Raw genomic sequence first — 16,431 nt, forward strand, 5'->3', positions numbered from 1 at the left:
CAAATAAAACCTGAAACATGTTTCTAAAGTGCATTTATTGAGTGTAGACTCTGTACCAGGTCTGACCTATTCTCTTTATATACATGATCTCATTCACATTCTTAACAATTCATAGGTGCTGGTACCCCCTTTTTGTGTTTAAGGAAACAGAGATTTTGAGAAATTACTTTTTTTTTTAAGTGAATCCTACACCCAGCATGGAGCTCGAACTCACAACCCCAAGATTAAGTGTCACATGCTCTACCCACTGAGCCAGCCAGGTGCCCCAAGAGAAGTTAAATAATTTGCCCAAGGCCACGTGTGATAAATAATAGAGACAGAATTCAAACCCAGGAATGGTCTGACTCTTAAATCAATATTCTTTCTTTTTTTAAAATTTTTAAAAATTTTATTTATTTATTTTTTAAAGATTTTATTTATTTATTTGACAGAGAGAGAGACAGCCAGCGAAAGAGAGAACACAAGCAGGGGAAATGGGAGAGGAAGAAGCAGGCTCCCAGCGGAGGAGCCCGATGTGGGGCTCGATCCCAGGACCCTGGGATCCTGACCTGAGTCGAAAGCAGACGCTTAACAACTGAGCCACCCAGGCGCCCCACTTTCTTTTTTTTTTTAAGATCTTATTTTTAAGTAATCTCTACACCCAATGTGGAGCTTGCACGCACAACCCTGAGATCAAGAGTCGTTTGCTTGGGGTGCCTGGGTGGCTCAGTCAGTTAGGTCTCTGCCTCCAGCTCAGGTCATGATCCTGGGGTGCTGGGATTGAGCCCCGTGTCAGGTGTGTGGGGCTCCTTGCTCAGAGAGGAACCTGCTTCTCCCTCTCCCTCTGCTCCCCTGTTCATGCTCTCTTTCTTTCTCTCTCTCAAATAAATAAATAAAATCTTTAAAAAAGGAGTTGCTTATGCTACAGACTAAACCAGCCATTTATTTATTTGACAGAGAGAGAGACAGCCAGCGAGAGAGGGAACACAAGCAGGGGGAGTAGGAGAGGAAGAAGCAGGCTCCCAGCAGAGGAGCCTGATGTGGGGCTCGATCCCAGAATGCCAGGATCACGCCCTGAGCCGAAGGCAGACAACGACTGCACCACCCAGGCGCCCCCCTAAGCCAATATTCTTAACCACTAAGTTCAACTACATACTGTCCCCTTTACTGGCTTCCCAGATCTCTCCAGGAACGTTCCTTTCTACTTCTCCTGCTATTTGTAGTTTCAAGACAATCACGCATTCAGGTAATGGAGCCCGGGATACAAAGAAGCACAAAGTTCATATCCTTCCTGCGCCTAGTTACCAAATTGCCCAATAACTAAGTGGTTTATTGCTGTCATAATCTTAGTGCCCTGATGTAACAAGTTTTAGCTCACTTTTGCAGCCTCTACACCTTGTGAGTTCATCAAAATTGCTGATTAATTAAACTTCACCAAGGAGCAAAATGTGACAAACCAAAGTTGTAGACCAGAAGACAATATACTGACTATGTCCCTTGGTTTCTCATTCATGCTCTTCCATTACCCAATTGTTTGATTTTGGGCAATCACTGAACCAATCTGACCCTCCGTTTCTCCATCTACAAAATAAACACAATCTTACAGTTCCCTTCTGGCTGTAACTTCTCATGATTCTGAAGAGCCAAGGTCAAGTTTATTATTTTATGGGAACTCGAACTGTGCTTCTCCAAATATGAACTGTTCTCTGATCTCTATCTGTATTTCAGTTCTAGATTTAAATCCCCTACATTCTGGCATAAGGCACAGGTTAAGAGTTTCTCAGAGATGGTAAATTACATATAACAATACCTCATCTTGTTAGCATTAGGAGAAACATGAAGACTAAAGATGAAATTGTTTTCAGGAAGACTCTATATAATATGATATAAAGAAACATAAGAATTGCTGTAAAAAGATTTTATCACTTTGGCTAAGATGTGGAGGAAAGATGTCATCCTGGTAACAAGACCTCACACAGGACAATTGTCTTGTGTTCTTTGAAGCTGCTTACTACCATCCTTTCTTAAAATATTTTCTGGTATTTGGTGATCCTTCTCATATGGCTGCTATCTCTATTTCCTTGAGTGTTAATCCTTTGATTTATTTAGTTTGTTATTTTTTCTTGCACGATACTGACCCTACTCAAGTGCTTTATTATTCTTATTTATTATTCAGAGTGGACATGACCCAGACCTACGCAATCGGAATACTCACACCCCTGGCTGAAGTGTTTATTTAAGGGATAAATAGATTGCTTAAAGAACCTCAGGACATTGGCAGGAGCTATCAAGAAAGAGAAGTTCTCAGGTTGCTGAGCCAAAGAGGATGTACACTCTGTGGGCTACGAGGAACCATCTTGCCACTATACCGGAAGTCCTTGCCCGAGATTGAGGCCGACACAGAGAAAGCAAAGTACACAGATGAAGAGGAACAGGCTTCCTGATTATATCACTCGAGTACTTGGATGCCACAGTGTACTCCCTAGTCTGTCAAAAACACAGCCAATAAATCCCCTTTGTGTTTAAGCAGAAGCCATTTTAAATTATAATTCGTTTTGTCACTTGCAATGGAAATTAATCAAACTAGAATTCGTGAGCCTGTAGAGAAAGTCCATAATTCTCCCCTTCTCCACATCAGTAGATGCCCAAGGGGTCTTTCTAAAATTGAGGTAATTGCTTTGCCACAGAAAAAGGTAAAGTGGAATCATACCATATCTTTCATTTACATGTTGATTTTGGAAACTAACCCCCATAAAGGATGTAACTTCACAATCTTATTTAATTCTCAAAGCAGCAAACAAATTGATTGACATTGATTAATGTTAAGGATTAATGTAAAAACAAATGGCACAAATCCTGCAGGAAAATAAGAACACTGCAGAATTTTCCACCTGTTGCCAAGTTACCACTAGCGACTGCATTTTCTCTGAAAGCTAGGCTTTTTTTTTTTAAAGATTTTATTTATTTTTCAGAGAGAGAGAGCGCAACTATGCATGAACAGGGGGAGTGGCAGGCAGAGGGAAAAGCAGGCTCCCTGCTGAGCAAGAAACCCGATCTGACCTGAGCTGGAGGCAGATGCTTAACAGACTGAGCCACCCAGGCATCCCAAGCCAAACTTTCTGAATGCCCAAATAATTACCTTTTGGTCTCTCTTCTAGAATTTTCTTTTTTCTTTTCTTTTCTTTTCTTTTTAAGATTTTATTTACTGGAGCACCTGGGTGGCTTAGATGGTTAAGCATCTGCCTTCGGCTCGGGTCATGATCTCTAGGTCCTGGGATCGAGCCCCCTCCCCCTCCAATCAGGCTCCCAGCTCAGCAGGGAGCCTGCTTCTCCCTCTCCCTCTGCCACTCCCCCTGCTTGTACTCTCTCTGTCTCTATCTCTCTCTCAAATAAATAAATAAAATCTTAATCTTTAAAAAAATATTTTATTTGAGAGAGAGAGCATGCTCCAAAGGCAGACGCTTAACCGACTGAGCCACCCAGGCACCCCATCTTCCAGAATTTTCTTACGTGACATAGGAATCAAGAGCTGATTGTCTAAAATTGAGAGACTAAGAAATTAAAGATTAAGTATAATATTTAAATGTGTGACACGTGGCCAAAAAAAGAATAATAAAAATATAACTAATAACAATTGGGAGAAGGAAGGCATAGTATAACTGATATGGATTTATCACCTCTCACATTCAGAGGTGGAATAAGTACTTCTTAAAGTTGAGAAATCAAGAAATAGAAACATTAGCAAATAACTTACAGTTATGAAAATTACTGCCCGAAGAAACGACGATAGAGATGACATGAATTTGCAAATAAATGCTGTTATTTTTAGAGTGGCACCAGGGATGAGAAGGGAGAGAGATTTTTACCTTCATTTTATGCCTTTCATTTCCCTTTAAAAGTTTCGTTTCTGCGAGCATGTATAATTAATAATTTTTTAAAAACTGGCCAAAACTTTAAAAACTCTGTTCCTCTAGACAGCTTGCTCCCTATCTAGAGTGTCCATTTCCAGCATTCTCCATCACATGGGCTCCATCTCAGCTTCCCACCTCCAAACTTACAAACCCTTTTTTTCTTTGAAAACCGGGGGAAGTGTTTCTCCTTCCACCTGAGCTTAATCTCTCTACCTGTGTGTAGGATCCCTGCCCCTTCCACTCCTTCAGAGATTGTTATCCTTTTTTTCGTCGGTGTCCCCAAACTCTCCCTCCACCGGCTCCTCCCAGGCACAGATGCACTCAAGCTACTCCCATCTTACTAAAAGCTGCCTGGACGCCATGACCCTTTAGGGCTTCCCCTCTCTTCTCTCCTTCACAGTCCAATGCCTCCTTTTCCTACTCCTGAACTCACTCCCGTGGTGAGTCTGTCTCCAACAACTCCACCAGAACTACTCGTGCTAAGCTCAGCAATGGTTCCAACCTCTAGATGCCTTAACAGCCCTATTCCTCTTCCTTGATTTCTCCCCAGCTACTGGCGCAGGGGACTACTGTCTTTTTTTTTTTTTTTTTTTAAGATTTTATTTATTTATTTATTTGACAGAGAGAGAGAGCCAGTGAGAGAGGGAACACAAGCAGGGGGCATGCGAGAGGGAGAAGCAGGCTCCCCGCTGAGCAGGGAGCCTGATGCAGGCTCCATCCCAGAACCCTGGGATCAGGCGCTGAGCCAAAGGCAGACGCTTAACGACTGAGCCAGCCAGGCGCCCCAGGGACTACTGTCTTCTTAAAACATTCTCTTCTTTGACTTTCAGGACACTTCATCTTTTCACTGTGATTTGACTAACTTGTGACCTCATAGATTGTTTTGTGTAAAAGTTTTCCCTTCACTGTGGAATGTTTCTCAAGTCAAGCCATAACCTCAGCCGTGACATTGACCAGGGTATATGCTTTACACAGCCCGCTATACTCCGCATGCACCCCTTCGTGCCTAATTCTCCCTCAGTCCTCTGCTTGTTTCTGCAGTCACCCTCAGGAGCGGGAGACGTCCTTCCGGGTTGCTCCATGGGGGAGCCATCTTGCACAAAGGCCAGCTTGCCATCAAGAGATTTTACTGGATTTCTTCAGAGACATAATGTAGGGGCAGTTTTAATGAATGTGCTTCTCCTTGTAGTGGAAAACTTAATCTCATGAAATTAAGACAATTCAGGCCCTTGGCTGAAAACACAATTGGGTGGTGAATGTTTCTCACTTTATTAGGATTCTCTCTCTGTCCTTGTCTGATCAGGTTTCTTGTAGGGACAGTAGTGAGGGGAGAGGCTTAGGTATCATCCTAGCATCGTCTCTGTACTTTTCTTCCTGTGCTTTCTTCCCTGTAAGACCTACTGAGAGTGAACTCTCTGATCTCCCAATACAAGCAGTGCACATGGGTCACCAGCGGGGAGTTTAAGGGCTCTCCCCTATTGATTGGCCCTACGCGGATCTCAGGGGCCCGATGACTTGTTAAGAACTAGCTGCTGGGCCTTTGCAACGAGGGCCATCCAATCCTCTGGCCTCATTTGGATCATGGTGCCTGGGAAGCACCTCAGCATTCCAGCCTCTCTCTGGAACTTTTTGGATTCCTTTGGATTCCTCTAGGACCTGTGAGAGACGTGTGTGTGTGTGTGTGTGTGTGTGTGTGTGTGTGTGTGTGTGAGAGAGAGAGAGAGAGAGAGAGAGAGTGTGTTGGGGGGAAGGCAGGGGGCGGTACATTTGGTTATTAGAGCACTAAAAGGCTCTCTCTGTGCTCATTTCTACTCTTCTAAAGCCCAACCCAAGGTGGCTCAGGGCACTAAATGGGCTGTCTTCTCCCAAGGGTCTAGAAAGAGCCAATAATACTTCCCCCCTCACCTTCTCCTTCACTCACACTCATTTTCCTAAATTCTCTTCTTACCTTTTTTCTCTGAATTCCTCCCATGGCCCAAAAAGGAATTTGTCTCCATAGGGTGAGAAGGCATTTTCTTTTTCTCCTTTTAAATATATACCATTCTTCTTAACTTCGTGGTCCATGGTCTACATCCTGAATCTCTCTATATGTAAAGTCAACTTTTTAAGAATGAAAAAGAAAAATGCATGTATCTTTTCTTTTTGTCAAGCACCTGGCTCTTGAAAAGTACTCCAGCTTTCAGACCATATTGCTTTTATTATAACTTTAAGAATTATTTTGGAACTCAGGCATTATTCTCCCCTCAAGGAAATGAAACCCATAGGTAGAAGGCACCATGGGTACAAGAAAATAAGTGAGAAAATTCTTGGCTTAAAATGCACACATAGGATCTAGGTATGTAATCACAGATTCTTTTACTTGCCATCTTCCCCCGCGCCGAAGAATTCATGAAAGCAAAACCCATAACATTTCTTGCCTTTTAAATTGCCAGATTTCTGCAGGCTTTGACCCCTCTCAAGTTTCAGAAATTTTCAGTGTAAAGGAGGAAAGAAGAACAAAATCAGAAGCAAAATCCTAAGCTTCAAAACTCCTTGGTGCCTATGTTTTTGCGAAGTTTCACTTGGTGTAACAGGAAAGTCGGCAGTGTAATTTTCATGCAATAGTTGGATGTTGATTATAAATAACGTTTAAAAAAATCTTAATCCCATTTAAGTGACTTTTTTTGGTTTGATTATTCTGAGTCAAGCATTTCTGAATCGAAGTCCACGAACATTTAATGGAAGAAAATTTTTACTTCGTAATCTATCATTATTGCACAGCACTTATTTTAACTTACTAAAATATATTCATCTTGAAAACACAGATACCTGAAATTGGAAGCGTAACGATAAGCAAGCCGGCGGTAATGTTCTAAATGTGGACATTATAAAATAGAAAAAAAATGCAAGGAAAAAAAAAAGCTCTATGGGGGAAATGGGGCGACAGAGATACGCAGGCACTTTTCCAAGCTGCCTCCTGGCTATTTGTCCAGTTGGGGGTTACTGTTTGTTACTTTACGGGAACAGTACGATCGCCCTGGGCCCAGCTGTTAAGTTAACCAGAACCCCACGCGAGAGGAAGCCGGGATCGCCTGGGTTGCGCTCTGCGAACCAAACCCAACCCTGCGGGGCACGGGCGAGTTTCAAAGACGACTCCACGGGCACAGCAAACCGGATTAATCGTCTGACCCTACTATCATCATTGTTACTATTTAACATGTTGAGTCTTTAACATTCCTAAATGCCCCGCGTCTGGGACGACCCCCGAAGGCTCCGCTCGTCCACATTCAAAAGAGCGGGGAAGCTGTTTTCTGACACGATCAAAAGATGGAGGCGAGCTTTTGTTTATTTCGGCCCAGCTCTAAACCAGCGTCTGCGGCCCGAGGCGCGCACACCTCGCGTTCGACTCGGCCGCCCCGGCTCCGCGAGGACGCCACGGCACGCGAGGGCTTTGCCCGCCCCGGCCCGGCCGCCCTCGGCCGCCCCGGCCTTCCAGGCCTCCACCCCCCGCGACGCCGCGGGCCCGCGGAAGGAGGGAGCGAGGGGGGCGGCGGGAGCGCGCGCGGCGTCACAAAGCCGAGCCGGAACGCAAGGGCTGGCGCGGGAGACCGGGGCGTCCCGGGCGCACCCACTTGCGGGGCGCGCCCTCGCGGGGCGGGAGGCGCGAGCGCTCGCTCCCCACCCTCCCCCTCCGCCCCCGCGGGCCCGCCTCCGCCGCCAGGCCGGGCCAGGGCGTCGCGGCCGCTCCGGCGCCGCAAAGCGTCCTGGGAGAGCCGGCTCGCGCCGGAAGGACGCGCGGGCGCTCGGCGGCGGCGAGGCTATAAAAGGGAAGGAGCCGGCGGCGGGCGGAAGTGGGCGGTTCAGCTGCTGCGGGCGCTGTTGTTTGGCGTTTGGGCCTCCCGAGGGGCGTTCTCTGGAGGGCCGCCGGTGCAGGCCGCAGTGACAGGGCCGCTCGCACCCGCGCACCCCGCCTCTTTCCCGGTGCAGCGTCTGCTCGCGGCCTCCGCGACCTGCAGGCCCAACATGGCGCAGGAGGTGTCGGAGTACCTGAGCCAGAACCCGCGGGTGGCCGCCTGGGTGGAGACGCTGCGCTGCGACGGCGAGACTGACAAACACTGGCGCCACCGCCGAGAGTTTCTGCTCCGCAACGCCGGGGACCTGGCCCCGACTGGCGGCGCTGCCGCCACTAACACGGAGGAAGCTGCCGACGCCGAGAGCGGGACCCGCGGTCGGCAGCTGCAGCAGCTCATCTCCTTCTCCATGGCCTGGGCGAACCACGTCTTCCTCGGGTGCCGGTGAGTGAGGAAGCGTCCCTGACCGGCCCTCTCGGTTTTGTCTGCCGCCCCCGGACCCGGGCCCGGAGCCTCCGCGGGGAGGGGGAAGTTGTGAAGCGCGGGAATCTGCGGGACTGGCTGCCCTCTAAGGGTGAGAAGGGCGTCTCTGCCAGAAGCCGACATGATGAAGAGCCTAACCCGGTTGGGTGGGGGGCGGCTGGTGGGGTCGTTGGTTGACAACGCTCGCGTGGTGGACGCTGAATTTAAGGATTGGTGAGGAAGGACCCCGCCTCCCTGGCCCTGGAGCATTTGTTTCTGGGGTTCCAGGAAACAAAGTTCCTGGCGGTTGGTACACTTTCTTGATTACAACCAGGAAATGCAGTTCCTGTGGCCTGTTTTTGCACATCCAGAGTAGTAGTTTAGAAAAAACACTTTTTAAAAGTGTCTTTTTCTTTTTCAGGTACCCACAAAAAGTTATGGATAAAATACTTAGTATGGCTGAAGGCATCAAAGTGACAGATGCTCCAATCCATACAACAAGAGACGAACTGGTTGCCAAGGTGAAGAAAAGAGGGATATCGAGTAGCAATGGTTAGCAGATCATAGATGTGAACATACATAGGAGTTTAGAACATAAGTTTGATATAATTAGGAATTATTGTTATTACTAATTTTTTAACAAGCTAGAATTTTTACAATGTTATTAATCAACTTGGAATGTTAAACCTAAATTATGTGTTGTGTGTTTTAGGCCCTGGTTTTGATAGTTCCCTTTGACTACTTTAGATTTTCAAGTGTCAAATGTTGTCTGTGCTGTTGATTTTTTTAATATTAGAAATTAAATGATGTTATTCGACACTGTTTTAAGAAATTAATGAAGTTATTTCACACTTTTTAAAGAAACTACTAGTCCTGAAATATTTTTGCCTTGTGCCTTTATTTTAACAAGTATCTGTCTTGTAAATTTTCAGCTGATATGTATGAGCTAGACTTAGTCACATATCTGTTTTCCTTCTTTTTAGAAGGGGTAGAAGAGCCAGCGAAAAAAAGAATCTTAGAAGGAAAAAACAATTCTGCAGTTGAGCAAGATCATGGAAAAATTTCTGCCAAAACAGAACGTGCGTCAGCTCAGCAGGAGAACAGCTCAGCGTGTACAGGGGCATCTACGAAATCAGAGAGTAGTGGGAACTCCACTCGAAGCTCTGGCACCTCGAGTCAGAATAGCTCTACAGGTGATGGAGATCGGTCCCTTTCCAGCCAAAGTAGCAGCAGCATTTCCTCTCAGGTAACAGCGGCAGGGTCTGGAAAAGCTTCTGAATCAGAAGCTCTAGAGAAACATGGTTCGGCATCGATTGTTTCTTCGTTGTTGAAATCCAGTGTGAATAGTCATGTGACCCAATCTACTGATTCCAGACAACAAAGTGGATCACCTAATAAGAGTGCTTTGGAAGGCTCTTCAGTCTCAGCTTCTCAAAGCATCTCAGAGATTGAGGTGCCTTTGTTGGGCTCCTCCGGAAGCTCAGAAGGAGAGTTGCCACTGTTGTCTTCTAAACCTAGTTCAGAGACAGCTGCAGGTGGGTTAACCTCCAAAACTAGTTCAGAGGCAAGTGTTTCAGCATCTCTTTCTAAAAATAGTTCCTCATCAGGCACATCCTTACTAACTCCCAAGAGCAGCACATCGACAAGTACATCGATGCTGACTTCCAAAAGCACTTCGCAGGTAGCTGCGTCGCTGTTAGCCTCCAAGAGCAGCTCCCAAACCAGTGGATCTCTAGTTCCTAAAAGCACTTCCTTAGCAAGTGTGTCCCAGCTGGCTTCCAAGAGTAGTTCTCAGACCAGCACATCACAGTTGCCTTCTAAAAGTACATCACAGTCGAGTGAGAGTTCTGTCAAATTTTCTTGTTGCAAGTTAACCAATGAAGATGTGAAACAGAAGCAACCTTTTTTCAACAGACTGTATAAGACGGTGGCATGGAAGTTGGTAGCTGTTGGTGGCTTTAGTCCCAATGTGAATCATGGCGAGCTCCTAAACGCAGCTATTGAAGCTCTGAAGGCAACACTGGATGTGTTTTTTGTTCCACTAAAAGAACTAGCAGATCTGCCTCAAAATAAAAGCTCCCAAGAAAGTATTGTTTGTGAATTGAGATGCAAGTCTGTGTATTTGGGCACTGGCTGTGGAAAAAGCAAAGAAAATGCAAAAGCTGTTGCATCAAGAGAAGCACTGAAGTTATTTCTGAAGAAGAAGGTAGTGGTAAAGATCTGTAAAAGGAAATACAGAGGCAGCGAAATAGAAGATCTGGTACTCCTTGATGAAGAATCAAGGCCTGTAAACTTGCCGCCAGCATTAAAACATCCTCAAGAATTGTTATAATGTGTCCAAAATACCACTGCATATGATGTCTGGTATTTGAAGAGAAAAACTGGCTTACTTTTGTATAATATAAAACATAGGCTTTCACAAATTTTGTATTGCTTTTTTCCAGTTTTGCAGAAAATTTACATTCTAGTTCTCTTCACACAGTAGAAGTTGTAAATAATTTATGAATGACAGTACGTATTAAAAAGTCTGCATTGACAGCATACCAGTATGCTGTTTTATTTGCTGAAGAAAATACTGTCTTCTATTTTTAATGATTCATTAGGTACGATGTGTAGTTCTGTAGAATCTTAAAACTTTTGTACTACTTTCAACTTGGTGAAAATGTATTGTCTACCGTGCTTTTTTTTTTCCCTAGCTGAATAAACCTCCACATCAAAGAAAAGGGGACCATAGTATTTGAATGTCTGGAAGTCTGTGAAGCTTAAGGTTTTAAGAATGTTGCCCATAATGTTGAACGTGTCTGTTAAGGAATAAAAAAAAAAATAGTTGCCTCAGACTATTTTTATGAGAAGTTGTAAGCATTTTTTAGATATAAAGCAGTATAAAGTACTTAAGGTTATTTTATTCTGAAGTCGTTTAAAATTCACCATGATTTTGACCGCTGCAGATTCTTTAAATGGGTTAATTTATGTTTGAGGTAAAATACAATTTACACTTTTTCTTAAAGACATAAATGTGGGTTTCTATATTAAGCATATTTTGTGACTACTATTAACAGATTGATTTGTTTAGATATTAAATGCTTTAAGCTATTTTACCTTTTCAAGAAGTCGTGTTTTTTTTTCCCCCCTCTAAGAACCAATTCCTGGAAATGGGCTTCCCACTACTAGTCATTATAAATTACAATCAGGTCATTTTTCATAACTGATATGCAACTTTTATGGATAGAGGAGTTACAGTTTGCAGATCTAGAGCTAGATGGTTTTTTTTTATTTACAAAGCTAGACGTGTACTGGGGACAATGGAGAGCCGTGTGCAGCTCAAATGAGCTTTTCAGTTGAATTACGTTTGTTAGTAATGAAACGGAATCCTATGTCTATTAGGTGATTCTGACTATTACTCTGTTGTATATTGTTTCATTTTTCTTTAAACTCTGGCCCAGAATGTTGTCTTTATGGCCTTCTGTCTAGCTGCTGCACATCGAGCAGTGTTGGCAGTAATGTATAGAGAAAAATCAAGAAGTGATCTTTGATATGCTAGTTGTATCAGGGTAGGAAAATTGAATATAAGTAGCACAATTTTAAGTATGCAGAAGTTATTTCTATTTTACATTCTAGAAATAGACAAGGATACTTACATACTTAAAATGACTGGCTTTCATTTTACAAGATAATCTTCAGTGATTCAGTTTTGAGGATGTTAAATTAGATACCAAAGTCCATATTCTGTAAATGGGTTGCCTTTATACGTTGTGAGAAGCAATAACATGAATGTTACGAAAACACTTCTAATTACTTCCCCAGTCCTGGAATGTGTATTTTGTGGGACAATGATTGCTGGAAGAGTGAGCCAAATACTACAAAGGATAAATAAATTTCTGTAATGTGTCTAATTAGGTGGTTTGGTAATTTCCTAAGTTGGCGTGTTTCAAGTTAGTATAAAGGTTATTGAAAATATTTTAAATTATAGTAACCTTTTGATATGGTAGAATTGGAGGAAGTTGCTTAGTGTAAAAACATTGTTTAATTTACAAACATTTATTTGCTATAGCCTTATTAAAAGTATAAAATACTCAAAAATTTAAAGAATCCCTGATACAGGAGAATTGCATATTTTACAATAGTTCAAGAGAGTATAGTGCAGAAGAAGAAAAGCTTTGGGTAGGAATCTGTTATTCTTGAGATGGAATCTTGGTTCCCTTGGGAATTTAACCTTTAGACTGCATCTGTAATCAGGACTAATGGCTGTCTCAAAGAGCTATGAGGATTAAAGGAGATAATACATTTAAACTGTCCAGTACAGTGCAGTATACCGTAGTTAATTAATGGCTTACGTATGCTCATTTCCTCACAACTTTATGAGTAACTTCTCATTTGGCCCGTTTTTCAGTTGGAACAAAGTAATTTGGTCAAAGAATGAATTCACGCCCATATCTGATTGCAGAGCACAAACTCTTACTTTGTAATCTTTCCCATTTCTCTAAATGCTAAAATTTCGGAAAATCCCCTGGGCTGTAGTTTTCTACCACTTTTATTAAAAGTGACAAAACATCTTTCCAAAGCCTCATTTCCTTGGAATGAGTCACATCAGGAACCCTTCTGTTTCTTAAATCCTCCTTAGTACTTGAATGTACTTGCATATCCTCAACAAGGGAATTAGCCCTTATGGGTGCAACTGAAATTTGTTTTTATTTTTATTTCTTGAGATTTTATTTATTAGAGATAGAGCAAAAGCAGGAGAAGCAGTGAGGGGAGAAGCAGCGGGGAGCCAGATGTGGGGCTCAATGCCAGGAGCCTGACCTGAGCTGAAGGCAGATGCTTAACCAACTGAGCCACCCAGGTGCTCCTGAAATTCTTTTTTAAAGCCCTAAAGGGCTGCCTGGCTGGCTCAGTCGGTTAAGTGTCTGCGTTTGGCTCAGGTCATAATCCTGGGACCCTGGCATCGGGCCCTGCGTCTGTATCGGGCTTCCTGAACTAGGAGCCTGCTTCTGGAGACTCCTCCCTCTCCCGCTGACCCTGTCCCCTGCTCATGTTCTTGGTCACTCGCGCCGAGTGATAGGAATAAATTATCAAGATGGAAAATACTGAATTTCATCCTTAAATCACTGAGGTGAGATGATGTTCTAAAAATTATTTTTCTCGATGGTGGTAAAATCAGGATTTTTTAATGGTAAAGTCAGTTGACTTTGAAGGGCAGTGTTGTCATGAATTTTTAACCCAAATTTTTGGGGCCTGCCACTGCTTCCATTGGCTAGGGTGATTGTCATAAGGATAAGTGTGATTCCAAGGCTTTTTATATATAATGTATACATATACACACGTAGTTACATGTCTGTATACACGTGTATATAAAATACACATAAAAAGCCTGCTCCAGTTTATATAGGAAAGGGCCATCATTCTTACCAAGTGCAGGGTTGTGTTTTTGTTTTTGTACACATGTCTCCTTGCTGTTCAGATCCCTGAGTAATGGCAGTGAGAAGATAACTGAAGCCAGCATCAACTGGGAACCAGGTCAGTCCTACAATTGTGTCGTTGTTGTAGTTTAAGGGGAGTTTGTAGGCTTTTTCCTCAAAACTTGGGCTAAAGTCCTACACTGACTCACATCACCGGCAAAGCTCTGGGTACCCATTTCAGCCATGACTTAAAACAAATATTTAATGTAGTTGATGAATAGAGATGCTCTTTGTAGCTTTTTATCATTTAAACAAAAACAGGGAGCGTAGGGGTTGTCGGCGTTCATTTTCCCACTACTCCACTAGAAAGGTACTGGTAGAAATTTCACGTTTCCCTGACTTTCTTGAATGCACCTCGGTTGTTATTCAGCTGGAGCCATTCGTTTTTACTTCGCTTTCTGTATTACCAGCTTTAATCTGTTTCACACACAAAAAAAGACTGAAGGAGGATTATTACCTGCAAATGATCATTAGTTTTTAAAGATTTCTTTATCATGTCCTTTGCTGTTTATAGAGCAAAAAAATTGAGTAGTTAGTAGACAAAGTCCCAAACTAAATTGACTAACTTGGAAAGGGGAAAAATGTAATATGAAAAGGAATGGTTACACGCAGGACATTCGTTTGAAAACTCAAGATTTTGGGGCGCCTGGGTGGCACAGCGGTTAAGCGTCTGCCTTCAGCTCAGGGCGTGATCCCGGCGTTGTGGGATCGAGCCCCACATCAGGCTCCTCTGCTATGAGCCTGCTTCTTCCTCTCCCACTCCCCCTGCTTTTGTTCCCTCTCTCGCTGGCTGTCTCTCTCTCTGTCCAATAAATAAAATGTAAAAAAAAAAAAAAAGAAAACTCGAGATTTTGTATGCCAGCACTTTAACAGGAAACAATCAAATACCTTTTGTGATTTCGGAATTTTCACGAGTAGAATCCAAACCCACCTTCGAAGTCATTAGGAAGCAACCAAACTATTGCAACAGTAAATACACTGAACTCTAAAACTTCTACAGAAGCGGAATGTATGTAGCTTGAAAAGGAGTGTAAAAACCTGCCAAAATGGTAAGAACCACCTGGTGTTCCCCTTATGACTGTTGTCGTGTAAGTTCAGCAGGGCTTGGACGCTCTGTTAAAACCCGAGCTCTGAATATGTAATCGGTGGTTTTCAAACTTTCCCTTCGCCATATGTCCTCAAAGAAAAATGGGAGCCCTCTGTGTATAAAACAGGAGCAGAACTACTTTAGTTCAAAGAGGGTGACCACCAATGAATTCCTCCTACCTTCCTCAATTCCTGCAGCACCTCTCTGGACCCTGAGCGGAAGGGGCTTTAACAACCATGAGGCCCAGCGTAGATCGCTTCCTCCTGCAGCAGTATGAGAAAGGGACCAGTTTACCACACAATGGAACTACTCTGATTTTAAGCAATCTACCATATAGACTTTGTATCAGTAGGGACTCGGGTGGGGCTTCAGGGACCATCACATAAATTAACGTTTAAATAACACTGAAAATAGCTACCATTTCTTTCTTTTTTATGGTGAAATATAATTGTGGAAGGCCATAAAGTCCAATGATGATCAATTGAATGTCCATATAACATCCAGTTCACAAAACCATATCAGCACCGCGAACACTCCCACGTGTAGCTACCATTTATTTGGTGCCTACAATATATTGTTGGTTTGCCTATGGTTTTTTCTTTTTGTTTTGGTTTTTAAGTCAGCTCTATGCTCAACGTGGGGCTTGAACTCACAGTCCCAAGATCAAGAGTCACATGCTCTACTGACTGAGCTGGTCCAGGTGCCCCTACCAGGTCTTATTCAAGCCTCCCTGAACCTCATGAGGTGGGTGGGTATTGTTGATCCTATGTTACAACTGAGAAAACTGATGACCATTTTGAATTGTTTCCCTCAAATCACAGAACTAGTGTATGTTGAAGCAGGGACTCAAATCCAGTGTTCGCGCAGAACACTGAGCAATGACTTGGTTCTAATTCGGGGCAGTGAATGTGAACACCAATAATACATGCTGTCCCCCGATCTTTGTTTCCTATGTTCCAGAAAATAGGAAGTGTAATTAGACTTGGAGGAAAATTTGAGAAATGTTATCTGTTTAAACTACGAAGCTTCTAAAAAGGTACACTTTAAAAGAAACTGCTCAAGTATGTATCTGAAATAATCATTGGGAAATATTTTCTGGACATTCTAGTTGTAGAACAGAAAGGGACAATTTGCAGAGGCAATGGTAAAATCAATGATGTTATCAATGGTTGAAACAAATTATGAATCCTGTCTCATTACTCTTCACCATTTGTATATTATTAAGGTTTTTTGGTGCACTAAAGCGAATACGGTTCTCATGAAATACAAACTAATAGAGATCCAGGGGAGCACTTCCAGTTGATCTTACCTGTGTGCCCTGATAGTGGACCATATTTAATGAGGGAGTTTTCAGATCCACTCAGTAACCTGCAGTTGGGAAACCAAGATGGGGTAACGTATGTGCACCTTCTGTCCTTGTTTTTCATTTCAAAATATTCAATGCAATCGAGGTAAGTATGATATAGGTAAGATAAGGATACTATTTTGAAAATATTTGTTCCTTTCCCCCCCATAATTCACATTCTCTAGCAGTCATTCTGCTATTACAGTAGAAGCCTCCTATAGGGAAGGAGAGAATAATACGACTTTAGTTAGGGCAGTCCATAGCAGGGATAGCAAGGAAGTAAAAAGCCACTCATTCCAGCCTCAGTAGATTTTGAGGAGGGGAAGGGTGAAGAAGGGAAGCAGGCCTCCGAGACCTGTGG

At 43.2% G+C, this 16,431-nt stretch overlaps 1 protein-coding gene across 2 annotated transcripts; it reads left to right on the forward strand.

The window, feature by feature from the left end:
• Window positions 1-7,718: 7,718 nt before the first annotated feature.
• Window positions 7,719-11,280, forward strand: LOC103679723 (CDKN2A interacting protein). 2 transcript variants are annotated; one of them, XM_040643372.1, is made up of 3 exons: window positions 7,719-8,164; window positions 8,604-8,734; window positions 9,166-11,280. In XM_040643372.1, the coding sequence occupies exons 1-3, from the start codon at window positions 7,893-7,895 to the stop codon at window positions 10,512-10,514; spliced, it is 1,752 nt and encodes a 583-aa protein (XP_040499306.1). In that variant the 5' UTR covers window positions 7,719-7,892; the 3' UTR covers window positions 10,515-11,280. The 2 variants fall into 2 exon arrangements, with proteins under 2 accessions (XP_040499306.1, XP_040499307.1); XM_040643373.1 differs by having other exon boundaries at window positions 8,604-8,703; window positions 9,166-9,303.
• Window positions 11,281-16,431: the final 5,151 nt, after the last annotated feature.

This window comes from Ursus maritimus, unplaced genomic scaffold, assembly GCF_017311325.1.
Source record: "Ursus maritimus isolate PB19 unplaced genomic scaffold, ASM1731132v1 scaffold_28, whole genome shotgun sequence".
Classification (NCBI taxonomy): domain Eukaryota; kingdom Metazoa; phylum Chordata; class Mammalia; order Carnivora; family Ursidae; genus Ursus; species Ursus maritimus.

Excerpts from the sequence above, each read along its gene's own strand:
- LOC103679723 (XM_040643372.1), top strand. The coding sequence starts at position 7,893 with ATGGCGCAGGAGGTGTCGGAGTACCTGAGCCAGAACCCGCGGGTGGCC. Across the intron at positions 8,165-8,603 it reads CACGTCTTCCTCGGGTGCCG|GTACCCACAAAAAGTTATGG; the intron begins GTGAGTGAGGAA and ends TTTCTTTTTCAG. Across the intron at positions 8,735-9,165 it reads AGGGATATCGAGTAGCAATG|AAGGGGTAGAAGAGCCAGCG; the intron begins GTTAGCAGATCA and ends CCTTCTTTTTAG.